The sequence below is a fragment of the Lissotriton vulgaris genome, chromosome 3_1 (assembly GCF_964263255.1).
Source record: "Lissotriton vulgaris chromosome 3_1, aLisVul1.2, whole genome shotgun sequence".
Classification (NCBI taxonomy): Eukaryota; Metazoa; Chordata; class Amphibia; order Caudata; family Salamandridae; genus Lissotriton; species Lissotriton vulgaris.
The window spans coordinates 181665816-181693804 of NC_141689.1; the positions used below are offsets into that span (position 1 = coordinate 181665816).

The following is a 27989-nucleotide window of genomic DNA, read 5'->3' on the forward strand; positions in this document are numbered from 1 at the left end:
CTGCAGGGTGAATGACGGCGTCGAGGCTGCGACGTAAGAAGCGCACCGGGGAAGGAGGCTGCTGCTGTTCCATGTTCATGTGGGTGTCATAGACCTGACAGGACCCCGCGGCCGCTCACACACTGTGTGCTGTCGGTCTTAGGAGGCAAACACGTCTTCAGGTAAACTCGGGCGCGTCTGGGTTGGTCAAGGGGCCTCTTGTCCAGGTTGATAGGCATGGGGCCAGGGACGCTCCAGCTGGGATCCGAACCTCTTCAGTCGGGAGACATCTGTAGGGCTCCAGGAGGGGGATGGAAAAGAGCTGACAGGGGGAGGAGAGGGAGCCATACCACATGTAAACTCCCAACAAACTGTTAACAAACTTTGTAAAGAATACATTATAAGCCTATAGTTTTATTTAATTTTGAAAATAACCTGGCACCTCAAATTGCAAGTGGTTATCCAGCTTTTACCAATGGCTTAACTCTGCTATTTTTTTTGGATAAGTATCAATTGTACATCAAATTTGGCCCTCTTAAGAAAACAAACATTGGCAAAGCCAGTAGGTCTTGCTCATGTAAGATCTACTGGATTTTCCGTAGCTGCCGTTCAGCATGGTTAAAGGTTTGTAGAATAGAGTGGCATGGAGAAGCGTGGTTTAGAGTGCCGTGGCATGAAGTGTCGTGGAAGGGGGTTGAGTAGAGGGGCATAGTATATAGAGTGTCAAGGATTAGGATGTGGTAGAGTGGAGTAAAGTGTCATGGAGTAGGGTGTTCCGGCGTAGTGGAGTAAAACGTTGCAGAGTGGAGTACATTTAAATGTATTTAGAGTATCGTGGAAGGGAATAGAGTGGAGTGGCCTAGAGTGTGAGTGATGTGGAGTGGCGTAGAGTGTCAGAATGGAGGGGCATAGATTAGCATAGCATAGGGTAGCGTAGAGTGGAGTAAAATGTCGTTCAGTGGAGTGTTGTGGGGTGGCGTAATGTGCCAAGAGTTGAGTGATGTGGAGAAGCGTAGAGTAGCAAAGAGTGGGGTAGAGTATCAGTGTGGAGTGGTGTACACTGTCATAGTGGGAAGGGTCATAGATTGTCAGAGTGAAGTAATATTTTGGCGTAGTGTATAGGGAAGTAGAGTGTCATGGACTAGAGAATACTAGCGTAGAATGGAATAGAGTATCATAGAGTGAAGTATGCATGGCGTGGTAGCTCACTGCTGTTAAACAACACATTTTGAATTGAAATGACCATTAAATTTACACAAACATACAGTTTACATTTTTAACTATGCAGCTCACAAAAGTTAGTATGAAAAGGGCATCAAGTGTATTGATTTATTATCATATTAATATATTCAATTCAATTTCTTTATTCGGATACAGATATATATATCCATAAAAGTACAGACAACAACATGTACAATAAAAATTATCCAACAGTAGAGGGGGCATTGAAAAATTCCAATTAAAACTGGTCCTCCAGTGGTACAATACACATAAAGGGAAACATGATAAAAAAGAGAAATTCATCAGTGTTAGTGTTCCAAAAGTTAAAATTGAGGTAAAAAACAGGATGAAATAAGCATTAATATATTTGTTTCCACCACACTAGAGAATTAAAAACAAATGTGCTTCGTTTGTGCTTTTTGAAATATTTGCTTAGTTAATTTACAGATATTTAAATGGTGTTATGTGCCCAAAAAAAGAACATCCTACTGCCTTTGCTCTCACGTGGGTACCCAGAGGATCGTCACATAAATCCTCTCACTTTGAGGTCAGAGAAAGAAAAGTAAGCACAAAGCTCTCTGGAAGATACAGCCTGACTTTTTTGACCTACGTCTTTGAATGCAATGCACAGTAGAAGTGACAAGATAAGTACAAAATGTATAGGCCTGTTTACAGAAAGCGAGTACTTGTGAAAGAATACAAGGAGGCTATACTCCACTGGAAATGTCCAAAACATGCTGACAGCCTGAAACAAACAAAGCAAGCAAATGGAAAGCAAGCAAATGTAAGTTACTAACCACAAAGCCAATGTTATGAAGTGGACGGAATTCATTTCCAGGGAAGCTTTCAGAATGTCCACAAGATGTATTTGCAAACCAGAAAGCTGCGCAATCTGGTAGGGTTTAACTAAAAAAATGGCTGCGATTCTTATCAGATAGAAACCGGTACATATCATTTCAGGGCGAACTACATAGGACTACAATGCCGTTCCTACCAAAAAATGTTGTGTGCAATATTCCTAGAAAGTTCCCTTTGTGTTTTTTGTTTTAGGTTTTCTTCCCTGCTTTTAAGATTCATTTTTATAGAGAAATTAAGAGCTGGACAATTAAGAAACTACTCATTACCATGCTCATGGAAGTATATATGTTTATATAGTTCAAGTGCAGCTTTAGGGTTTATAAGCACACTCGGAGGTTGAGAAGCCGGAGAAACGGGCTGCTTTGTTGAAGCTGCCAATTACAGTCCTAAATTTACATTACGTTATTGCCATTTGATTTCTAGTACGTGCCTTTTTAGGGCTCCTGGATCACAAAGCTATTGAAGGTTGTAGAAAGTTGATTTTTTTTTTTTTTTTGCTTTCATTTTTGTCCTGGTCTGCTGCCAACTGGATTCCTCTAGATATGAGAACCAGTCTGATTGGTCATTTTGAAGCCAATCAGATTCACTGAATCATGATGTAGTTGCATTAAATATCACTGGTATCCCTGCAACCATGAGCATTGCCCCAGGTGTCTTCCTAGGCAGGTTTGCAGTGTATAAAGGCTGTGGGATGCCCAATGTGAGGGGTTTCTTGGAGTTATGATGAGGGTGTACAGCAAGTAGAGCAGGACACATTTTCTGCCTATTTCACTTTTCCGTGAATTCATTCAATTCCAATTCAATTCAATCTTTATTTCGTTGCTTTTGCAACATAAAAGATATACAATAAAAAGTACATTGTACAATGCCAAACATCAATAATCAATACTACACGTCATCGTTTTGGGACACATTGTTATGGTTGGAATTGTCACAAAATATTGAATAAATATATATAAAAAGATTAAAATACATTATTACAGATTTAAAAAGTCATTACATTTTAAATTTATAACAGCCAAGGCATAGAAGTTTAAATTTGAAAAAAACAGATAAAAAAAAAAGAAAAGACATGGTTGGTAGTTTGAACAGATCCACAGGGTATGCAATTTAAAAAGAAAGAGACATTTTCAATCTAATGAAGTTTACAGCCAGAAGAAATCTACTAATTCCAAACACAATTACTTGGCTGGTATCCGTATTTAAAATTCTACCAGCTTCCTTATGGGAAATAGAACCAATATTGTGACATAGTGGCACTATCCATTTTTTCCTTGCTTTACCATAACTAGGGCAAAAAAACAATATATGTAAAACATCTTCCCTTATATTGTTTGTACATAAGGTGCAGTGATCACTGTTTGTCTTCCCCCAGCTTTTCTCAGTGGCCTTAGTTCTCAATGTTCCATATCTATATTTCAAGTACAGGGTTTTGGCCAATGGTGGCTGGACCTCATCGAGAAACGTTTCGAAATGGCCACATTTTTAACCATTAGAAATTTTTCAGTTAAAGGGCCGTGCGCTCTTATGTACGCAGAATCATGGCTCACGTGGGACCAAAAGGACAATTTAAAAATTTTCTTAGAGGCCATGCTTAAGGACTCCGGCTCACTCCAAAAATGGGTTAGTCCTAGTTTGATTAACCAGACTCTTTACATGCTTGAACCAATAAAATTTGCTGCCACTGTCTAGGTCCAATACTTCTTTCAGCCCATTTTTGTATTCAATCAGTTCGGGGGTTGTCCATAATCTAACCCATAATAATAATGGTCTCAACATTGCATGGTGGTCAGTATGCTTAATATTTAAGTCTAGAAATAGTGGTATCAATGGAGTATTATTGGGTACTTTTAATAATCCCCTAATGAACTTGTTCTCCTGTATTTCAAAGGTCTTCCTACATACTGGTCCCCATAGTTCTGCCCCATACAAAACAGCTGACTGGACCTTATACCTAAAAATCTCTATTGCTGGGGTAACTGCCTTATTCACACATTTATTGTGTCTTTTTAATATTGGAAGACAGTTTTGTTTGAACACTATTTTTGATTTTTCTAGCTGTGGTCTCCATCCCAGTGATGAATCTAGTAATACCCCTAAATATGTGAAACTGTTCATAATCAAGTTTGTGACCATTTAACATTAGGTTTCTTTTAAAGCTTTTGTGCGGGTTTAGTGCCATATATTTTGTTTTTTTTATGTTAATTTCTAGCCCTTTTAAAGTACAATATTGCTGGAACCTATCTAGTAGGATCTGAAAGCCCCTGAGGAGTTTGTGAAATGAGGATCATATCGTCCGCGAAGAGGAGGGACGGTACTCGTTCCCCACCCCCCCCCCCCCCCAATCGGGGCGAATCATTATCACAATTCTCCATATAAGCTGCAATATCATTGACAAAAAGGGAGAAAAGTGTGGGAGCCAGTACGCATCCCTGGCGTACTCCACTTTTTATGGGGATTGGATCTGTGAGTTCCCCATTTGGGCCCCACCTAACCTTAGCATAGTTCTCCTGGTGCAGGCCCATCACCAAATTTAATAGTTCTCCAGGAAGTCCCTGCTTTTCCAGAGATTTCCAAAGTAGGTCACGAGGAATAAGGTCAAATGCTGCTCGTAGGTCTACAAAGGTCACATACAAGTGGCCCTTGCGAATGATGACATATTTCCAGTACAGGCAGCATAACCTTAATACCTGGTCTATGGTCCCAGTTTTTTCCCTAAACCCCGCCTGATATTTTGATAAAACTGATTTTTCATCCAACCAAGTGTTAATACGGTTTAATATGTGCCTGGCATATATCTTTTGAGTTATGTCTAAAAGACTAATGGGGCGATAATTGGCTGTATCACCTCTGTCCCCCTTTTTAAATTTTTTTATAATTTCTGCACCATCCCATGTGTCCGGGATTTGGTTACCAGCCGCAATGACATTAAATAAATGATTTAAGTAGGGTGCCCAAACATCAATATTATGCTTGAAAAGATCGCCTGGAATTTTATCAAGTCCAGGCGCTTTCCCTTGTTTAACTGAAGCAATTGCTAACTCAGTTTCCTGAAGGTCAAAGACTACCAGTGGGTGTGCTTTCTCTGGCTGGATAGAAATGTGTTCTTCCTGAGGAATTTCCTCGGAGGTTTGGGCTGCGTACAACATTGTAAAGTGTTTTACCCACGTGGCCTCATCTAGGAAAACCTCTCTAGAGCCTTTCTCACGTTTATTCCCCTTGGCTACTAATTCCCAGAATTGTCTCTGGTCCTTGGTTTTGGCTGCTGATAGCATGCTGGACCATAGTTCCTGATCCCAAGAAGATTTTGCTTTTACCATTATCTTGTTATATGATTTCCTTTTATCTTTAATTTCTATAGGACCTTTTCTTTTGAGTGCATCGATCAAATTGGTTTTGGCAACACGGCATTCCTTATTGTACCATGGTTTACCTACTGGTTTTGCATTTACTGTGCCAGTCCCTTTTTTTGGTCTTTTTGTAAGAAGGTCTAACAATTTATTAAAAAGGGATTTATGTAATTTAATGAATTCTCCAGATTCACATCTAAATGGACAATATAATTCAAATGTGTTTACAAAAGTACAGTAAATATTAGCCAATAAGTCCTTTCTTTCCAGTATATATGCCCATTTGACAGCCCTTCGATTATTTCTGAGAATGATATTATCTATTGTTGGTAGCTGTTCTTGACTGTGACCTCCCTCAATGTCTCCTGGCCCCTTTAATAAGCTTTGCAGAAAGCTAGTTTCAAGTGGGTAATGGTCACTGTCAAATCTTTCCTTGACCTTTAAATCATTTGTGTATGGCCATAGGTCAAAAGAAACAATTACATAATCTAATTTACTTTCGCAATCTCGCCTCTTGAAAGTAGGTGCTTTCGGGCTGTCAGATGGCATGCACCCATTACATGCCCTCAAACCATGACTTGTGAGTAACCTTGTGATTTGAAGGGCTAGTGTGGTTCCAGCAACTGTTCCATTATTAGTCAATACAGGTATCCCATTAGCAACATCCTCTTCGTCATACAATTTAACCATGCCCATAATCGGTTCAAAATTGCAGTTCATATCCCCACATAAGATTAAGCTTGCATCTGGTTCTAAAGTGTCCATAAAAATCTCCAGTTTTTCAATGCATAGCGACTCCTTATAGGATGGATGAGGACTGTTATACACATTTATAAGGTTAATCACCCTTTTATCCTCTGTGGTTATTTCCAGACCAAGTATGTCTAGGGAATCAATATTTAAGATTTTTATGCCAATGTTAATAGATACACTGATCCATATTAATAACCCTCCTTAGGCTCGTCCTCTTGATGAAGGCACAGCCTCTATTTGGTATGTTTAATATCCAACTCTGTGAACCTGATCCGTAGCCCAAGTTTCCTGCAACACACAGATATCAAAGGTATTCATATAAATATTCCAGTCAGGGTCACATATTTTTGCACGCACTCCCGCTACGTTCCATGAGACTAGTGTTATCAGAGAGGGCCCTTCATTTGACCCACAGTTGCTTGATAGTGTAGATAAGGACAGGCTACTTTTAACCCCAGTGCGGATTGCAGTAATAGTATTTTCTACCCTCGGGGATCTATTCCCTTCTGCCTCCTTAGCTCCGTCTGATCTCAAGATGTTTGCACCACCACTATCTTCCTCCCTGTACATTAATCTTCAATCACATTCATCCAGACCACTAAATACATCAAACCTATTCGATAGCTCCAATGGCGTGAATGGCATTAGATGAGCCATTCTTCTGTGTTCACATGTATTGTGTCTGGGGGGTACGGTGTTCCACCCAGATGTAACAGGGGCTGGTGCTGGTTGGTACATAAAAACAGGGTTCCTAACAAGCTCCATATTAGAGAAATGGTTGTCAAAGAAGGGATTACTGGGTACCGATTGGGGTGGAAATACTACAGATCTTGGATAGAAGTAGGTTAATGGGCGTGGCGTGATACAGTTATTCGCATTACCATGTGGCCAATTTAGAATGTATTGTACTGCATTTTTATCCCTAAAATTTACTACAACCACATCTCCCCCTATGTCCTTTGGCCTTCCACCTAGCCACGGCAAACGTCGGACATGAACTATTTCGCCGTTAATATTACTGGCTATTGGTCTATGTGAGGTCAACCAGTGCATTATTTTATTCTTTAGTTGGAAGAAACCTTCCCGCTTATTTCCGGACAACTCTGGTACCCCGGTGAGTACCACCACGTAAGGTACAGCTTCCGGCGGGAGTTCAGTGGGTGGTCTCCTGCCTTGAACCCCTCTTGTATGTCTAGCTTCTTCCTCCTCTAATCTTGGTATCCCATTTGATGAATTACCCATTTCCCTTGCTAAATTATTAGCTGGAATATCAGGAATGCGATTCAATGTTGTGGTCGGTCTTGTCGTTGATATTTTTGGCTGGTTTGTTTTAGGATTGAGGGGGTGTTTAGGTGCAGATGTTGTACTTGTAGACAGATGATTGTAGCAGCCGATATAACTGATTTCAAGTTGTTATGTGAGGTGATGGTAGAAGATACTGCTACAACTGCGTCTGATGGGGAAGTATGTACCGATGTAGAGGCTTGAGAAGGGATTAATGCTGTTATTGGCCCTTTATTTTCTGGGGTCCTGATAGGATTTCCATGTATTGCCAGATCTGCCTCTATTTTCCCTAGTCTTAGCTCCACTCCTTTTAGTCTTTCAACTATAGCTAATGTATAGCTTCTCACGATGAGTTCTATACTATCCAGTAGATTACTAGTAGGGGCTAATTGAGACCCTTCAACCATTAGATCATGTTCAATATTAAACTCATTAACTGGGTGCGAAGATGGTGGTAGGGGTGTTGGGGGATCTAACGCTGTTCCTGCAGCTTCCTTAACGACTATAGTTCCTGTGGCTCCGGTGCTAATAGGGTTAGACTTCTTCCCAAAGTCAGAGTGGCTCAGCTTTGGCTTAGTTGGATCCATCCTCTTGCGTCTCTTTTTAGTTGGCGGAGGGCCATGAATTTTATGTGGCAGAGACCTCAAAATTTTTCCTCTTACTACCTTCCCTGGCCTAGGTGTTGGTGAAATCATGACCTTTGATGCATTAGGTGTACTAGAGGAATCAAGAGGAATGGTATCTGCTTCAGTTTGAGTTAGGCCGATGGAAGGTGCTAAGCATTCCCTGAGCAGTAGGGGCACACTGGCCACAGGTGAAATGGCGTCCGTGGTATCGGCGCAGAACTTTCCCTGGGCTAGGTGTTGGTGAAATCATGACCTTTGATGCATTGGGTGTACTAGAGGAATCAAGAGGAATGGTATCTGCTTCAGTTTGAGTTAGGCCGATGGAAGGTGCTAAGCATTCCCTGAGCAGTAGGGGCACACTGGCCACAGGTGAAATGGCGTCCGTGGTATCGGCGCAGAACTCGTTGTCCAGAGTAACAACAGGAATAGGCTCAGAAAGAGTCCTGTTCTTAATGCGTTCAATAGAACGACGGCGGTCAGCCCGCCGTTCTGCTAAGGATAAGTCTTTTGAGCCTACAGAAATAGCTTTCGTAAAATAGTTGTCCAAAGTTCCGTTCATCGGGCCCCCTGCTTTATCAGAAACAGCGGTGCCCGGACTAAGTACGATGATAGACATTGAAGTACAGTAGCAATGTTACACCAAACTATAGGAAATTTGGACAACTTACTCAGATGGAGTCCCACGACCAGGGGGTCTGGCCCAGTCCAGTCTCCTCAGGCCTCTGAGGGCCTAAGAGGGCCTGCCCTTTGCCCGGGCTTCGCCCGGCACGTCCCCCGACGCGGAGGGCACAGTTCTTTTGAGGCCCCTCCTGTCGCTGCAAGCGCGACAGGGTAGGCGCCGCAGCAAGGGACCCCGGGATCTGTAGTCCCGAGGCGGCGTGTACGGACGTTGGCGCTCCTGCGCTTCTCTGCTCCCGCTAAGGCAAGATCTCTCTCTGGTCAATGGAAGTATTACTTTGAGAGCATTCCCCCCGCTCCACCGAGGGCACAGTTCTTTTGAGGCCCCTCCTGTCGCTGCAAGCGCGTCAGGGTAGGCGCCGCAGCAAGGGACGCCGGGATCTATAGTCCCGAGGCGGCTGGTGTAGGCGGCGTGCACGGACGTTGGCGCTCCTGCGCTTCTCTGCTCCCGCTAAGGCAAGATCTCTCTCTGGTCAATGGCAGTATTACTTTGAGAGCATTCCCCCCGCTCCACCGAGGGCACAGTTCTTTTGAGGCCCCTCCTGTTGCTGCAAGCGCGTCAGGGTAGGCGCTGCAGCAAGGGACGCTGGGATCTGTAGTCCCGAGGCGGCTGGTGTAGGGGGCGTGCACGGACGTTGGCGCTCCTGCGCTTCTCTGCTCCCGCTAAGGAAAGATCTCTCTCTGGTCAATGGTAGTATTACTTTGAGAGCATTCCCCCCGCTCCACCGAGGGCACAGTTCTTTTGAGGCCCCTCCTGTCGCTGCAAGCGCGTCAGGGTAGGCGCCGCAGCAAGGGACGGCGGGATCTGTAGTCCCGAGGCGGCTGGTGTAGGCGGCGTGCACGAACGTTGGCGCTCCTGCGCTTCTCTGCTCCCGCTAAGGCAAGATCTCTCTCTGGTCAATGGCAGTATTACTTTGAGAGCATTCCCCCCGCTCCACCGAGGGCACAGTTCTTTTGAGGCCCCTCCTGTCGCTGCAAGCGCGTCAGGGTAGGCGCCGCAGCAAGGGACGCCGGGATCTGTAGTCTCGAGGCGGCTGGTGTAGGCGGCGTGCACGGACGTTGGCGCTCCTGCGCTTCTCTGCTCCCGCTAAGGCAAGATCTCTCTCTGGTCAATGGCAGTATTACTTTGAGAGCATTCCCCCCCGCTCCACCGAGGGCACAGTTCTTTTGAGGCCCCTCCTGTCGCTGCAAGCGCGTCAGGGTAGGCGCCGCAGCAAGGGACGCCGGGATCTGTAGTCCCGAGGCGGCTGGTGTAGGCGGCGTGCACGGACGTTGGCGCTCCTGCGCTTCTCTGCTCCCGCTAAGGCAAGATCTCTCTCTGGTCAATGGCAGTATTACTTTGAGAGCATTCCCCCCGCTCCACCGAGGGCACAGTTCTTTTGAGGCCCCTCCTGTCGCTGCAAGCGCGTCAGGGTAGGCGCCGCAGCAAGGGACGCCAGGATCTGTAGTCCCGAGGCGGCTGGTGTAGGCGGCGTGCACGGACGTTGGCGCTCCTGCGCTTCTCTGCTCCCGCTAAGGCAAGATCTCTCTCTGGTCAATGGCAGTATTTCTTTGAGAGCATTCCTCCCGCTCCACCGAGGGCACAGTTCTTTTGAGGCCCCTCCTGTTCACTGACCACTGGTCAAAGTAACACACTTTGTTTGGTTTGCGTTACTCCAGCACTGACTTGGATAACTCCCCCTATCAATCAATCAATAACTTTATTCGGTTTTCATTTACAGTAAAAAGAAAAAAAAAGTCGGACAAAATACATGCTTAAGAAAAAAACATAGTTAATAACAAGAAATGAAGAATAAAAAAAACTTGCTCTGTGTCTGTAGAGTATATCGTTCAAAAACAAGTCTACTTAGATATGCTAAACGTCCATAAAGTATCTAGATCTCACAGTTGCTTTTAAAAATCCTACAATAAAAAAGATAGCCATCCTTCAGCATTTGCAGAAACATAAGTGCTGGTCTAATTTGACTAAAATAGTAACTAAATATTACTTTCTGGGGACTGCATACAGGTTACATAAAAACATGAAGTGGAGCAGGTACTGTGGAGATTTTCGGTCGCAGCCACAGGGAGCTAACACTTGACCTCATGAGGACCCCTTAGGTCTAGCCAGGAAGTGCATAATAATATGATGCATAAATTAGTGCTTTGCCCTGCTCATGGTGAAGTGTCATACAGAAGCCTAGTGCAAACACAGAAATGTCAAGCTTAAAGGTTAGCAGTATTTTGTAGTAACTCGTAGGCTGTTGCACTTTATACACAAAGCCTGACAAATACTCACACAGCCTCTGCATCAGGTGACAGGATGCATAGGTGGTGTGTAGTGCATTAATGTTTGTTGCACTTCATTAATCTGCAACAGTGGTTATTAACTGAATATGAACACTAACAAACGGGCGCAATGTAAAGTCCCCTGTCTTTCAGTGCAGACTGCCACTCGTAGTTCTGCATATGAGGTGTTTGTGGTTTGGGTCCGTGGTAATAACAAACCTGCGGCTTACCCTCTTGACGTTTTGGAACGATTAACTTTTCAAATGGGTGATTGACTTTTGGTTCAGAGCTGTCCCTGCCCTGCTAGTTTAATTCACTTTGCTTCTGAACTGACTAGTCTGGCCTCGTATTAGCCCACCATTCATCTCCTTTATCTGGTTGGCTAGGTTCATCTGATTGCTTCTCATATCTATCTCAAACAGCCGTCTCTTAACTGAATGTGGGTGTCTCTGGCCCTTTTCACTTGACTTGCAGCTTTGTCTTTTAGGTCGAGCATTCAAGACCTCTTTTATATACTTTAATATATACTTATATGTGTGTGTACTTTGTGGGCTCTGGAGATCATCCCTAGGACTTGTCTCCTTCGCTTAGGGACTTTTTTTCTGTTCAGCTGCCTCTATTTAACTGTCTTGTTAGAAAACAACCAGCAGAGGTCAGTAAAATACCAGAATTGCTTTCTGCTGAGGGAATTTTTTTTTTCTTTTTCTGGCAACTGCCTCTATTTAACTTTCTTGAAAGTAAACGACCTACAGAGGTCAGTAAAATACCTGAATCACTTTAGCATTCTCTAGATTCCAGTCCATAGAAATTGTCTTCCTCAAGCACCCGAGGGCAATAATATTTTTTTCAAATCTTGTATTTTTAGTGATATGACCACCGAAGGCCCTGATTTTATATTAAAAACAGAGCTTGGACTATACCATTTCCCGCTGAATGGCAATATTTCTCTCCATGTGTTCCCATACCTGGCGTGTCACGCAGTTTGGTGCTTACTTTCCCTCCATGTTAAAGAACAGTAGATGTTTCAGCACCCAGGCTAATGTGCTGCATAGCCAAATACATATAAGGTCACAAAGGCGAAACCGATTGCATTGCAAATGCTTGTCTTCTCTGGTGTTGGCTGCCTGCTAGTTCCAGTGGTTGAGATGACTAAGACACAGCACTCAGGATGACATTAGTCACAGGGCCCTGGGACATTGCGGTTGCTGGCGATTCCCCTCACCATACAGTGGGGATGTTCCTATATGTGCACAGGAATTGGTGGATCACCGATTCAGTGTTTCCATTTTGTTACAAGTTGCATAGCACCTTGTTTAAGGTTCCCATAAGTCCCTACACTTTCCCCATTAGCCTGCATCCACTTTGAGGCCCCTTGCCTGTCAAATATTCCTAGAGACTATACACATTGGTGCAATTCCATCCCTTGAAATTGTGACCCCCTTGTCAGGCCGGGTCAGTCTGAAAATGTTAAAGATCTTTTATAACTTTAGACGTACGTGCCCAAATTATGAGGATGCCTCTGCTTCAACTTGTAGAAATCTTAAATGACAGGGTGTCTCACATCTAGGAGAGATCCAAAGTCATCTTATATGTCCTGCCATGGTGCATCTCTCTGCTTTTCACCTATGACTGGAGCCTGCTGTCAGAAGCACTGGCTGCTTGACACCATTGGTGCGATCTTGTCAACAAAGTATCTGTACCTTAAACCCATGCCTTTTCTCACAGTTGAGCTGCCCCTTGGTACTCCAGATATACTACATGGAGGCTTAATTACCTGAGTAAAAGTGTGTGCACTTTTTGGCCTAACCATAAAAGAGCCTCACTTTTGTTGTTCTTTGCTCTTTTTTCCTTGGAGGTCGGACATGAAGGATTTTCACTGGTTTGTTTCTGCAGCTAGTCCTGCTTTTTTTAGGCAGGTGTCTGAAACAGATAGTTGCAGGTCCACTTGACCTCTGCCTAGTCTTTCTGAGAATACCTGGTTTCAGTGTCGGAGATGGCTCTACTGGCATACACAATTGATCTCCTCTCTGCCTTGATGCTGCATCAGAACAGCCTGTAACCCAATAGGGCTGGTATCTTTAAATCCTTGAAAGCATCAGAGTAGCCCATTGTTGTGTCCTTGAGCAGGGTTGATTTGATTGTTCTGAATGCTTTCTCTCGCCTCCACCCCTCCTCGCCACCCCGTTCTATGTCCTGGAGTTTTTTTGTGAGGACCTGTATTATTTTTCACTCCAAGAGAGTAGCTAGTTTTCGGATTAACCTCCCCCAGTATGTGGCTATTCTAAAGAAGCTTAGGACTTCTGCAGCAGTTTGTGGTGAATCAGCATCTTGGCTGCTAGTTATTTTGGATGAATCAGCCTTCACACATTCACCATAGACTATGTATCCTTGGAGTTGAACTACAGATTAAAAAAAATTCACATTGCTTCTTTTGAAGGGTTAGGTACACCTCACCTAGCCTGCCTACACCATCTCTCACACTTCGGTCATACTTATGGATGTTGCAGGCATACACTAGAATATCGTCACTCCTGTGGGAGCACCCTTTTTAGTCTTGTTAGTATTTCCTTTATTGTGCTCTGAAAAACCTTGCTGGTTATTGAGATGCCAAACTTTAAACGTCTGTATCTTCTGAGCCCTACTTGTGGCTGAAAATGTGGTTAAATATCTGTACCTTTCCTCAAGTGTCAGCCGTTGGTATCCAGTGTTGAAATCTAATTTAGAAAATCGCCTTGGTCCGTGGGGACATAGTTCTGTGGGTGCGCAAACAACCAGATTGTCGAAAGATGAGCCAACGGAGGACCACAGACTGGCAGCCATGAATTATTCAGGTGCTTGGATCTTTGTGTAGGGTTGCCTTCAATGCAGGTTCATGTAAGCACTCACAGAATGGCATGCAACATTTCTAGTGATTTCCCTTCTTATTGACAGGCTTTCCTCATTTTGTGATTCTCAAAGTCCAGATTCATTTGTAAGTCAAGATAGGCATTGAGCGTGGTAATGGCTTTTTCGTATCTGTGGTCCTCCGAGGCCTTTGGAAGATTGCAACCAAGCTTTAAAAAATTAATCTCTGGCACAGTGGAGAAGGTGTGATTGCTTTAGTTCTCTGTTCGTTTTCCCGTCACTAGGGCTCCCTCCTCGCCCCATCAATTCTGTGAAGTCTTGACGTAGTCATCTCTAGTGATCTATCCATGGGTCTCAGATTAGTGCTGTGACATCATCCTGTTTCTTCCACCTGCTTAGGATACGTAAAATCAGCATATTCCTCACCAGAGACGCACTTATCCTTGTCATCATGGCTCTTGTAATGTCTAGAGTCGACTTTGCCAACACTCTTTACGTAGGAATTCCCGCATACCATCTCCAAAGGCTGCAGCTAGTGCAAAATCAGGCAGCTCGCCTAGTATGCCATCAGCCTAAACACCGTTCGTCTCGCCGCTGTTGCGGAGCCTGCAATGGCTCCCGGTGGCTAAACGTTGCACCTTCAAACTTGGCTGTACGATATTCAAAGCCCTTTCCGACCAAGCGCCTGCCTTCATTTCCTCTAGATTGAAGCGATACGTACCCACGAGAGACTTCCGCTCCATCTCACACAACCTCTTACTTACCCCGAAAATCAAACGTAAAAAACATGGTGGTCTCTGTTTTTCTTTTCTGGCCCCCAAATTCTGGAACTCCCTCCCGCACTCTTTCCGACATTGTCCTACCTACGATTGCTTCCGTAGGACGCTGAAGACGTTCCTCTTCCAGTCAGCATTCGAGTAGCTCTTGCCCTTGCCCTCCGCATTTGTTATGAGCGCCATGAAACCGTCCGGTGACCGAGCGCGGTATAAATAATTTTAACATAACATAACATTTGTTGCTTTGAAATAGTTGTTGAGGCCACTACCCACGTGCCACCATGGTACTGCCTTTGACTCCGCCACAAAGGTCACTAAAAGGCAGGCATGGAGTTGCCACTCACTTGGCATATTGGCCTAAAATACTGAGTAGTGCTTGGATTGCCAGGGAGCATGGTTTGTAGGGAGTTGGATCAACGTAGGCCTTCCTTGCTGGGCTGGCTGAATTGACCTTATCTCCCAAGATTACTCCTGGGCAGTATTAGTTGACCATAGCAGGGGAAGCACCTCTTCTTTCCAGGCTGCCTATCAAACTTTGGAGGTTCCTGTTTGGTAGTGTTTTCTGATTTTCTTTTTTTTTCAGTCCTCCGGCTGTAGGGATCTGTTTAATTGAAATCTGTTTGTTCTTGCCTCTAATATATGTTGCAGGTGTCACATCACCCTCGGGTTTAGATTTCTCTTTGCTGTGGTGGGTCCCTTTCCTTTTCACTAGTTGCTCTTGTACTCGCTGTCCTGTGGAGCAGTATGTTGCTACATTTGTCAGCTCCTGTTAATAAGGATGGTGAGCAGGTGCACTGCTCTCTAGTGGCACAAACGCTGTCTCCTGGTTCACTATATGCCCCTTTCTCGTAGGGATGATCATCGGTCTCAGCAGGGCAGCAGCTCAGAGGTGCCTCGGTGGGTGGCATCTACAGGAACTGTACAGTAATGTGTGGGGTGTGATGCACGCTGAGGTGATGAGGCGCAGCCGTGTGGGCTCCCTTCATTGCCCATGTGAAGAGTGCTCAAATGAGCAGATGGCGCACCCACAGTGCTTGTACTTGTAACTGTCTGGTGCTGAGATACATCAGGGCATCCTTGTATTACCTCCTGTCACACCGCACGCAGCGTCAGGATGCATGAGTGGTAGGTGTATTGGGCTAGTTCCGGGTAGCACATTACAATAACTTGGCACCATCTAAAAATTTACAAGGTAGCGTGAAAAACCCCCATCTATTACAAAGCCCTGGTCAAAATGTAATGCAAGTACTTCTGAAAGGCACATGCATACAGGGAAGCTTCTGGGACTGGAAACCCTGCTCTAGGCATGGAAAACGTGTTCCATCTGTCTCTTTTGGAAATAGGCCGACTAACTGACATACCCCTAGTTGCATGCTAATATGCTTCTGAGCATCTAGTGCTCTAGATCGAATGTAGTGCCCCTGACGCTGGCCCTTTCTGGCAAGGGACTGCACTACCATTCCCCCTACAGCTTATATTCCAACATGTGAGAACAGATGAGAGATAGTTGTCATTTTTGCACTGACTTGCATTGAATTGGATGATTTCTTTTGAATAGAAAATGAAGCTATTTTGGTGAAAGATTCGGGGGTGAGGCGATCGTTACCAATATGGGGAGTATTGTCCCAGCTAACATGGTTTCTTGAGTGCACGTAACCATGCCAGAGCCCATTTCTTGATGCTTTTGGATTTCTGTTTGAGGTGCCCAAGCTCACAACTTTTCATCTGTAGGGAGCTCTTTCATGGGCATTTTCTTAGGCCGGTCCTCAATGGGATTAGTCTGCCCATCGCAGACAGCAGTACAGACCACAGCATGTGACAATCCAGTGCACACAGCTAGGAGTACTAGGAGTACATGGGGCTGAGCAGTCAGTTCCAGGGCAGCTCTGACAGTGTTCTTTCCCCCAAACGCAAAGGTGTGTTTTTAGCGCATTTTCAACATTTGAAAATCTGCTGAAGATGGTTTATATTCTCTAGAGGTGTAGTAATCCACTCCAGGATAGTTGGTAAAAGAAGATTTATTGCAGCAGAGAAACACAGTACAGCATCTGCTCAGCAGGACAGGTCCAGTAGTTATACAGTCTGGAATCTAGAACCCTTAACCCTTAGTAACAGATTGCAGTACAAGGTTTGTAAGGCAACAATAGGCAGAACCTACTTAAAGAGATACATACATAATTGCATGTGAAATACAACACATCTTATCCCTAAAAAGAAAAGAAAAGAAGAAAAGAAGAAAAGTAGCCTAAAGAAAAAGAAGCGAAAGAAAAAGATAAAACAGAAAAAAGAAAACAGAAGAAACATGAAGAAATTAGACGTATGATGGAAAAAGCAAACATTTTTATAAAGCAATCAAAGCGTGAAAAACATAGAGAACTGAATCAATCTCTAAACCTAAGTGGTACATTGACACTTCTCTTATTAGTTTTGACCCTAGAAGAAACAGAATCATTTTTTGCAGGTGGCTTAACATTGTCAAAACCAGGAGTGTGAAGATTAGAACACTTAACAACTCGTCTCACATTCCAGACTTTGCCATCATTAGTTATAATGCTGTTGGTGTTAACTTTTACAACTTTTCGAATAGGCCCAAATTTGGAAACACCCTTAATCAAAAACCCAGGTTTGCGTATCCTGACAAAATCTCCCACTACAAAATCAGGAACTCTCACATTGTACTTAGAATCATGATATTCCTTCATTTTTTCCTGATGATGTTTGACTCTCAGAGAAGTGCTTCGCACATCAACAGGAGAAGAAATAGCAGAAGAGCTAAACTTCTCTTTCATCCACCACGGACACAATTTTGACACGGGTTCCCTTCCCCTCAATAAACGGAAAGGACTAAGCTCAGTAACTGAGTGAGGAGTTATTCTATACAACCATAACCTTTCTCTGATAACTTTTTTCCACACATTGGGAGTCTTTCTTGCCCATTCAACAGCATCTTTCAAGACGCGATTAAACCTTTCTACCTGTCCATTACCTTGTGGTTCGTAAAGAGGCGTAGTGATGTGTTTAATCCCACAAGACTTGAGATAATCCTCTACTTCAGTAGAAATCAATTGTACCCCATTATCGGTAATCAGAACCTCAGGGCTACCTTCTCTTGCAAATACTTCTCTGAGGAATTCAACAATGACCTGCGAGGAAGCAGAAGATACAAACCTAACTTCAGGCCATTTAGAATGGTAGTCTATCAACACCAATGCAAAACGGGCATCTTGAGGTAGACAATTGAAGGGACCGGAAATATCAAGTGCTAGCTTCCTCCAAGGATTCTCTGGCCAGGAAATAGGTATGAGTGGGGCAGGGTAGGTCTTCAACATTTTATCACTGCTGACACATATAGAGCATTCACGAACCACTCTGTCAATCATTTTATCCATTCCTGGCCACCAAAAACTAGTTCTCACTAATCTCTTCATGGAAGACATACCTAAATGACACTCATGAGCAAGCCTAATAATTTCCTCTTGCATATCCTCAGGAGGCACACATTTTCCGCTTTTAAAAACCAAATCATTGTCAACTTCTAATTCACTAAGAACTTGATGAAAAGACTTCAATTCTGGAGGTACCATGTTGCCACTAGGCCAACCCTTCAAGATATACTCTTTAAGAGTACTCCAATTCCTGTCACGTGTGACAGCATTATCCCAAACGGATTCTGAAATAGAAGAGAATTCATCTCCTAAAAAGTCCCTTAAAGAAGCAACAAACTCAACATCCTCTTCTCCTTTGTCATCTGCAGTAGAATTAGAGTCACAAGGAAGCCTTGAAAGACAGTCGGCTGTAACATTGCTCCTTCCAGGAAAATACTCTACCTCAAAATTGTACTCTTGTAAGCGAGACATCAGTCTAGCAATCCGTGCTGTGGCGTTCCGACCACCACCAGGGGAAAGTATGGAGACTAGCGGTTTATGGTCCGTTTTCAATAGAAAACGACTACCCCATAAAAAATTCCGGAAATGTTCTATTCCCCAGACACATCCTAAAAGCTCTTTCTCAATGACAGAATACTTCCTTTCTGTTTCACTCAAAGTCCGGGAAGCAAACGCCACACACCACTCATCATTCCCACACTTTTGTGATAGAACCCCTCCTAGCCCATACTCACTAGCATCAACAGTAACCACACACAGCTTATTGACACAGAACGGTTTCAATGTAGGAGCATTGGCAATATCATGCTTAATGATTTGAAAGGCAGACTCTTGTTTCTCACCCCAGTAAAACTCTACTTTCTGTCTTGTCAATTCTCTCAAGGGTTCCATTTTAGTTGCAAACCCTTTAATGAACTTGCTATAGTATTCACACAAGCCATTGAAAGAGAGCAACTTTTCCTTGTTGTCAGGACATGGTGCTTTAAGTATAGCTTCAACTAAACATTTCTTGGGAACAACACCATTACCAGTAAGGGTGTGTCCAAGATATTCCACAGATTCACAAAACATTTTGCACTTGTTGTCCTTTAGTGTGAGACCATGCATTCCCAACCTTTTACAGACCTCCATGACATGATCTTTGTGAGACACATTATCAGGAGAAAACACAAGAATGTCGTCTTGAAAGCACCTCACAAACTTGTAGAGATCTTTAAAAATATGATGCATAGTACGTTGGAAAACTGATGCCGCAGAGGCCAAACCAAAGGGCATCCTCTTATACTGAAATAAACCCTCAGGAGTGAGAAAAGCTGTCATCTGCTTGGATTCATCTGCTAACACAATTTGGTGATATGCTGATCGCAAATCAAATGTGGAAAAAACCTTCGCTCCCTCTAACATACATACAACCTCATTTATATTAGGGAGGGGATGACAGTCCACTATGATGTTTGAGTTGAGGGCCCTCAAATCAACACATAGCCTGAGACTTTGATCAGATTTTCGGGCTAAAACGATGGGCGAAACCCATTCGGAAGACTCAACTTCTTCAATAATGTCATCATCAATTAAGTTTTTCAAAAGTATTTTAAGATCATCTCTGACATTTATGGGAACATTTCTTAACTTTTGTGTAACAGGAATGGTTCCTTTCTTGAGTCTGATCAAGTGTTGAAAGTTATGTAATTTTCCCAATTTCTTTGAAAAAACCTTGGGAAACAAATTAATGATCTCATTTATCCATGCCTCAGTACCAGTTATAGCTTTAACAGAATGAGTTTCTTTTACACAATCATCAATCATGACAATGGGATCTAATTTCCTGGGATTGAGAGTAATACCGAAACTCCATTGATCCCTCCATCCAAGCACATTCACTCCCTTTGTAGCAACGTATATCTTAACAAACCTCATTCGACCTCTAAAAAGCATGTCTGCTCCCAAATATCCTTCCATAGGGATAACAGACTCAAGGAAAGTTCTGGCAATTATGTCAGGAACTTTAAGGTCCGTAAGATTGACAATGCCCTCAAACATTTCAGTGAAATACTGCTTAGTGATGATTGTCCAAGGTGACCCTGAGTCGGCCATTAATTTAAGATCTACACCTAAAACATGTACTATGCACTCAGGTTGTTTAAGGTGAATCAACTCTTGTTCATTGGCATCGACAATGGAAACAACTATGCCTCTTTCACAATCATTCCCATTATCTTCCCCAGGAACATCAACTTCTTGCACAGAATCAGTAACAAAAGAAACTCTATTCTTATTAATATTTCCAGAAGTGGTTCCCATAGTGGTCTTGCATAAACTACTGAAATGTCCTTGTCTACCACACTTGTTACATTCCTTTCCAATAGCAGGACATTTAGGAAAAGAAGCACCATGACTAGGACTACCACACCTGAAACAATGGAAAAATTTGTCATTCTTTTTGTAAGGACGTTGAAAAGAGTAACTGGCACGTTGAGTTTTGTTGGAAGATGACGCAGAAGAGGCGTCAGATTTGACAGCACATACTTCGGAGGAACTGTCTTTGTCCTTCTTATCCAAGCATTTTATCCATTTGTCTGATTGTTCAATAGCTTTAGCCGTAACAATAACATCTTTTAAATCCGGATCTCCCATAATCCATAACTTTTCTTGGATTTTCTTGCTTTTGGTATGGACAATGATTTGATCTCTGATCATCTCATCAGAGATAGGACCAAAATTACAGTTAGTAGATAAATAACGTAAAGCTGTTAAGAAATCATCAAAAGTTTCAGACTCTTCTTGAGCTCTAGTATAAAACTTATAGCGATTCAAAGCCACACTAAAAGTAGGTTTAAATCTAGCTTCAAGACGAGTCATAGCATCATCAAACACATTTCTGTCTCCTCCCCCATCATGTAAAGGAAGTGTTCTGAATACTACTTGACCTTCAGAACCCAAGGAATGTAATAAAATGTTCTTTTTCCTTTCTTGTGAAAATCTCTCCCCATCTATAGCTTTTAAGAATGTCAAAAATTCCTCTTTCCAGCGAATCCAAGGTATGGGAGGCTCTCCTTTGTTTTGTAGAAACTTAGGGGGGGGGTCAAACTGCATGTTTGATCTGTTTAAGTTAATGAATATTTGTAAATTCAAATAATTGTAAATGTGCCATGTAAAAGTAATATTCTGTAAGATCACGAGTAAATAACAATAATAAAAGTCAAACCTGTAGAAAAATGAATTTCCTTGGAAAAGAAACGATCCTTTTATGTACAACACGAAGAGTTTTACTTCTTGCGCAAAAGAAACGCGCTAAACGCGATGCAGAGTTCCGTTGCCAAGCAACCGGTAAATTAAGATGGCGTCGGCGTGCGCGTGATGACGTTGAGCACACGCGTAATACCAGTGAGTTTAGCTTGGTAGTAGACTGTCGCGCGTGAAGAAAACAATGGCGTGCAGGCAGTTGAGAGCGAGGCGAGGAGAGGCCGTTGTGGAAGCAGAGCAGCAATTCAAATGTAAGCACTCTCAAATTTGTACGGAAAACAATGCCAAAGTTATTAAAAGGATCGGAAAATACAGCAAGGCACTCGTGTTTAGTCGAAATCGTTTCCGAGAGATAGAAATTTGCGAGGCACTCGTGTAGAGCTTAAATAGTGCACGGAAAATTTCTAGATGATTTCTCTCAACGAGGAAACGAATAAAATCAATAAAATTGTTAAAATAGTTCGTAAATATCAACAGTTTTGAGTAGTAAGTAGGAAAATAAGTATACTTAACACGAAAGTCGTTTTGCAGGAAAATAAAGTATACTTAACAGGCAAGTCCAAAAACGATGAATATAATGCAGCGCAGGTAAAATCCTTTGGTTGCTCCTGTGTTTCCAAATGTAGCAAACCAATGAAATCGTCGCCAATTTTGTAGTAATCCACTCCAGGATAGTTGGTAAAAGAAGATTTATTGCAGCAGAGAAACACAGTACAGCATCTGCTCAGCAGGACAGGTCCAGTAGTTATACAGTCTGGAATCTAGAACCCTTAACCCTTAGTAACAGATTGCAGTACAAGGTTTGTAAGGCAACAATAGGCAGAACCTACTTAAAGAGATACATACATAATTGCATGTGAAATACAACAAGAGGTTATACCATTTCTTTGTCATTCTTATTGGCATAGTTAATGTAACAACCAATATTGTTGTCCGTTTACAGCCTTGAGAAAGTCTTCCGAGAAGAAACGTGTTGTCTGTGTCCAATGTCACTGACACTTCATTCTTTTATGCTGACTTATTGGAACCAAGAATGAATAAAATATAACCTCATCTTTTATGTTTGAGATCATTTAATGGAAGAACTCTATTTGATATACAGTTATCACGTACATCAACCTTAATATCAGGGGTGTATGAAGGAAGTTTACAGAGAGAAATATATTGACGAAAAGAATGCCTTCACGATCTCATAAATAAGGTACGTTACTCAGCCTAGCCAAATTACACTGTGAACAGTGGATAGCGATAATACTCCAAGCACAGTATTTTTTTCCCACATGTTCCATACCCAAGGCGCTAGAGATTCCAGAAGCAATTCCAATGATATTTTGAATGTTAACCATGTGAGCATCGCTGCTAGCTGAAGTAGATTGTGGCTATGAGATTCAAGAATTATGTGAAGAGAATATTTACTGATATGCCCGTTTATAAATCATATACGTCTAATTTTAATATCACAAAAAGGAGTCCTCAAGACTTTGGAGTTCATTCATCCAAGAAACAAAGTTGATACCCAAATGTTCACAGTGTGGACTGTCTAATAGTAATTGATTTCCATCTAGAATATCGATACAAGACATGCCCTTTGAATGATTTGATGAATAGTTAGTTCTGCATTGTTGAGAGCAGGCGGATGTATGTTAATAAGATTCTGAGGACATGTATAATGAAGTAAGTAGTTGAACGAAGGGTAGATATTTGGGGATTCGTTTATATGGTGTTATTTAGTTCAGATTAATGTATGTTGAGAATACATTTCCAAAGGAAAGCCATCTATATGTTTGTTCTCCTGTGCATTGTTAAAGCCAGAAATTTGATCTTGTATACCATATCTATGTGGCATATTGATGGAGTGCTTCCAAAATCTACTTGTCCTGTAAGAACATCCACTTGTCCCCTTTGGCGACATGCAGAAGGGTGACAGATTATGACAGCATTTCCATAAAAAAAAACTCTGAAATAGCTTCTATGATTACGCCAGGGTTCCTTTTATATCAGGGTCTGGATTCCAGCAAGGTTTCGATATTTCTCATTTCTGCAAATCCAATTGGGTAGAGCTGTGAAATTCCCATATGGAATTCCCCCGTTTTCTTGCCGCCCCCTACCCTGAGCCACGGCACACAGGGAGCATGGAAGGCTTTCCACTGCCAGACTACTCTTCTCTGCTCCCTCCTCTCACTCTGCCCACGATCCTCTCTTCTGACCTATTTCCCTGCAGGAGCCTCCATGCTCTTAGCTGTTGGTAAATGAGAGCAATAATGCCCACAGAAAAGGAAATGCCAGGGGAAACTACACTCGATGATATGGAATGTGCACCGTTATTTCCCATTCATAGGGATGATCTTGTAATTGCATGATACTGTTGGTGTTACCACATGGTACTGGTTTTTTCGGGTGCGGAATTGCCAACCGGCTAGCACCATAATCGTGGCCATATGAGGACTCGAATTAGGAGGTAAAGAGTATTTACAGGATTGCCAGACCTGCGAGTCTGTGCACAACCAAGCAACCAAACAACTTGTTTAAGGATATTCACCAACCCCTCTCCAATCCTTCCCACATAGGAAAAAGATGGAAATATGTTCCTGGAAGGCAGGTGTGAAACTTTATTTTATTGGTGGAAAAGAGGACTGGAGGGAAAGTGAATTTGCAATTGCTAAGCTGATTTTTGCCCAAGCAAATATTAGTTTGTACTGTTACTTGTGTGAAAATAGAAGTTGCAATGGTTTACTAAATGTACGGTCTTCAGACCTACTTCTGTAAAGTCTTGGAATTTGTCGTAAATCTACCCTAATGCAAGGACATATACAGACTTGCAGGTGCACCTAAACACGTATTGCTAAATGATGCCTTGGAGAAATACATTTTAAGGCCGCACAATAGTTGAGCAAACCTTTTTTGAGTTGCAATTGTTTTGAGTCGAATTTATTTTTAAGCAATCGTCATCGTACTGTTGTGCTTCTGCATGTATTTGCCGCTAATAGGGGAGCAATCTGGGAATGTTCTAAGTAGCTTCAAATTGTGAAACTGCATACACATTTTTATTCTGGAACCACTGTCAGTAATGCAACTGATCTCACTGCATTTTTCTAGATCTCTTAATGGTAAAAGCTGTTAATGAAATATTTATACAAGTCTGAATAACTTACAAAACTTGCCTTAGTGGCTGCCAGTCCTCTTTCACACATCCATACTCTGGTATGGTTTAGTCAACTGGCAGCCCAGGATTTCTGCTACAGTGGGTTGGGTCTACTAATCCAGATGTAAAAAACAACCATGAAAACTTTTTGTCCTTCAACACACATAATGTCCTGGACATCAGGCGGAATTCCGCACCCCTGAAAAGTGCATAAGATATGATCATATTTATGATTATAACTTTACCAGTGCCTGTTACAACTCATGCAGGGATATATTGTTGGTATCAATAATTTAGTGGAAGTTGTGATCCATAGTGATGGACGATTCAACGCCAGCCTTGGTCACGTTGGTCGCCATTAAGGTACAAGTGCATATAAAAACACAACATCGTGTCGAGTCATATCATTACATTTCATCATTCAGAAATAAGTCACAGTGATGGCCATCTTGTAATGACAGAAATAAGTGTCACAACTGATAAAACATGAATCCAAGAAAAACTTTTAAATATATTAAATATAAGGCTGCTAACCAGTCTTCAGTTAATGGTTTCTATAATTCCTAATATGTTGAGTCACACATCGTGCATGGTTGAATACATAGCACTATATTATCAGTAATGATTAATATTCAGTATATATAGGTTTTTCAGATTATGTAATCGTGCTCCAGTGGGCGAAATCTAATCAGCAGAATTCACAATTACTAATGATTAGTTTTCAAAATATATATTTTCACATCTTAAAGGCATGCCCCAGTGGGCTGAATCTAGTCCATAGAGTAATCAATGCATTAATAATATGTATATCCACTACATTATTCGTGCTTATGTGGACTTGGATTAGCCATATGTCCATATATCATGGACAAATATATCAACAAAATGTCACAGAATCTCGCAGTTTATGAAAATCCCATTTTTTAGATCCAAATCCATGTCATTCTAATCGCAAGTTAATTTCTCATGACAAACTTAGCTTACTACATAAATCATCTATCCTGTCTGAAAAAGAGAGGGAACAAATAGACAGGGGATACGAGTATGTATGAATATTGTCCTATGCAAAACCCGATGAGAGAGAGGAAAAAATGTACAAGTAATTTGGTGATATGAGCCTACCAGAAGATTAGCTCCGTCTGAATCATTTAGAATTTGTCTTATTGATTGTTTTAAGTGTGACGATTTTGGGATCTGACATACTTTTTGTCTGTAATAAAAAATATTTTAGTGAGCATTGGCAACCTGGAAGCACCATGGGTCAAACTCCATGTACGTTTCATAATACTGCCTGCGACGAACAGTGGCAGAGCACTACTTAACAACCGGTGTTGCTACTTCTTGGTCCTAGGAAGTAATTGGTGAAATTGATGGTAGTACTAGTTTCTTCAATTAAAAAAAAAAAAGCTTTGCGTGTATTGTGTTTTCTTTAATACCTCTAATATTTTGCCAGCTGCACTTGTTGAAGCCTTTACTTGCCTAGGGCAGATCAAATTTACCAGTTTCCATTTTTCCTCGAGTGCTTATTTCACAATGTAACTTTTTTTGTATCTAACTTCTGGTTTCACAAATTATAATACTGCAAACATATTTGGAAAACCGGCAAAAGCTAAATCTCAAAGTAAGTAGCCCTCCACTCAACAGAACACACCACTTAGAACCATGACAAATGTGGGTTGTGTTCAACTAAGCTAGTCTTTAAAAATTGTGTTGCAAGCTTTTGCTGAAAATGTTTCACTGATTGCTGGTAGAAAGTGACATAGACAAACGACCTCTTTTATTGTGGTGTACAATATGGGTGCCAGTTTGCTGCAGGCTGTCTTTTGGTGGGACACCTACCTTGCATTTCATTGTGCATCAGAATACACTAGTCTTTGCGCCTGTTGAATCTGAAGCGTCCAAAAATATTCAATTCTTTTTTTCATTCAGGATTGCAACCATGTCACAGAATATGTGTCATTACGACATTAAGCATGACCAATATGCTACACTATGCTCTTCATTGGCTTCCCATCCATAAACGCATTTTGTTCAAAGTCCTAATTATCACCTTTAATGCCTTTCATTCGCATGGCCCGAATTATCTCCAGAAAGGCTTTACTCGTTACCGTCCATCACGAAACCTCAGGTCCTCCACAGCCAGCCTGCTCACTATCCCTAAATTCAGGCTGGCCACAAAAGGAGGGAAATCCCTGACAGTGATCGGCTCTAGGGCTGGAACAAACTTCCCCTCCATCACCCCTCCATCACCCCTCCATCACCGTCAGATATCATCAGAACAGTGTTTCAGGAAATCCCTTAAGGCCTGGATTTACAGCCTCACGGACACAATGTGTAAATCACTGGTATGAAGGTTGAGGCCTCTGGACAGTACAGTTGCGGATCACCCCATCATCGTTCTTTGATCCAAAGCGCCAAGATGCTCTCTGGAGTAATAGTGCGCTATAGAAATGCGGGATTACATTACATCACATTATAGCTGTTGTTGCTGTCAATATTTATGCTGTGGACTGTTGCCCGCTTTAACTGGCTTTTATTATGAAAGAGGATTGGCAAAGATCACTCAAGTGGGAAGCTCGGACGTTGGGAAGTCGGGGCAAATAGCGCTTCTTCCAATACGTAGTTTCTTTTGTACCTTGTTCTGCAAGTGCTGAGCATTCCACAAAATAGGAAAAGTTTCTTTATTGAACTAAATCACTATTGGTGTGTTTTTTGTTGCAGGTATTGTAAACATGGAGAATTACACAAAGTCTAAGACTGTGGAGAAGCCATTCCCTCTTCCCTTCCCCAGCGTGCCCGCAGACATCACCCACATGAAAGTGAAACTTGGCAGCAAGATTCGAAACCTCATGAGTTATGCCATGGCTAAAATGGAGTCTGACACAGTGCGACAAATCCTTTTCAGTGCTACGGGCAAGGCAGTCGGCAAGGCCATCACCTGTGTTGAGATCATGAAACGCAGGCTGAAAGGGCTCCATCAAATCAACAAACTCTTCTTCTGGCAGATTGAGGAGATCTGGGAACCTATTGTGCCAGAGGCTGGTCTAGATAGCTTGACTGTGAAGAGGAACTTGCCAGCCATGTGTGTACTTTTGAGCAAAGATGATCTTGACACTCAAGAGCCTGGGTACCAGGCGCCAGGCTGCTTTGATAGCTTGTGGATTGAAGCAATGAAGGAAGAAGAATCACAGAGCCAGAAGAGGAGAAAGCAAGGTGGTGGGAGAGGGAGCAGCAAGGGGGGCAAATATCCTCGTTCAGCAGGAGGACGTGGAGAAGGACAAAAAAGGAAACCTTGATTTAACTGGACATTGGCCTATCATTGCGCCAACATGCGTTATGGCTTACAAGGTATCACATAATTTAGCATTTTTCAAAGTGCAATTACACAAATTGCTGACTAAGGTGGAATGTAATGTCTCCTGTAGGGAAAATAACCAAAAGAGTTGGGTTTTAGTATTTTATCCCACACAAGGGTTCAGTGTGGAAGGAAAGAAAGTTACTCTTGGTGGCATCATAGTTGCTGAACATTATTTCTGTATAATAAAACTGTTTTCTGGCTATAAACTCTATATTCATAGCTC

At 42.4% G+C, this 27989-nt stretch overlaps 1 protein-coding gene across 1 annotated transcript; it reads left to right on the plus strand.

The window, feature by feature from the left end:
* The first annotated feature begins 22 nt into the window (after positions 1 to 22).
* Positions 23 to 27977, plus strand: RPP25L (ribonuclease P/MRP subunit p25 like). The gene is made up of 2 exons (XM_086960276.1): positions 23 to 161; positions 27130 to 27977. The coding sequence occupies exon 2, from the start codon at positions 27141 to 27143 to the stop codon at positions 27702 to 27704; it is 564 nt and encodes a 187-aa protein (XP_086816402.1). The 5' UTR covers positions 23 to 161; positions 27130 to 27140; the 3' UTR covers positions 27705 to 27977.
* Positions 27978 to 27989: the final 12 nt, after the last annotated feature.

What these genes read in the sequence shown, in the direction of transcription:
- RPP25L (XM_086960276.1), top strand. Translation starts at nt 27,141, where the DNA reads ATGGAGAATTACACAAAGTCTAAGACTGTGGAGAAGCCATTCCCTCTT.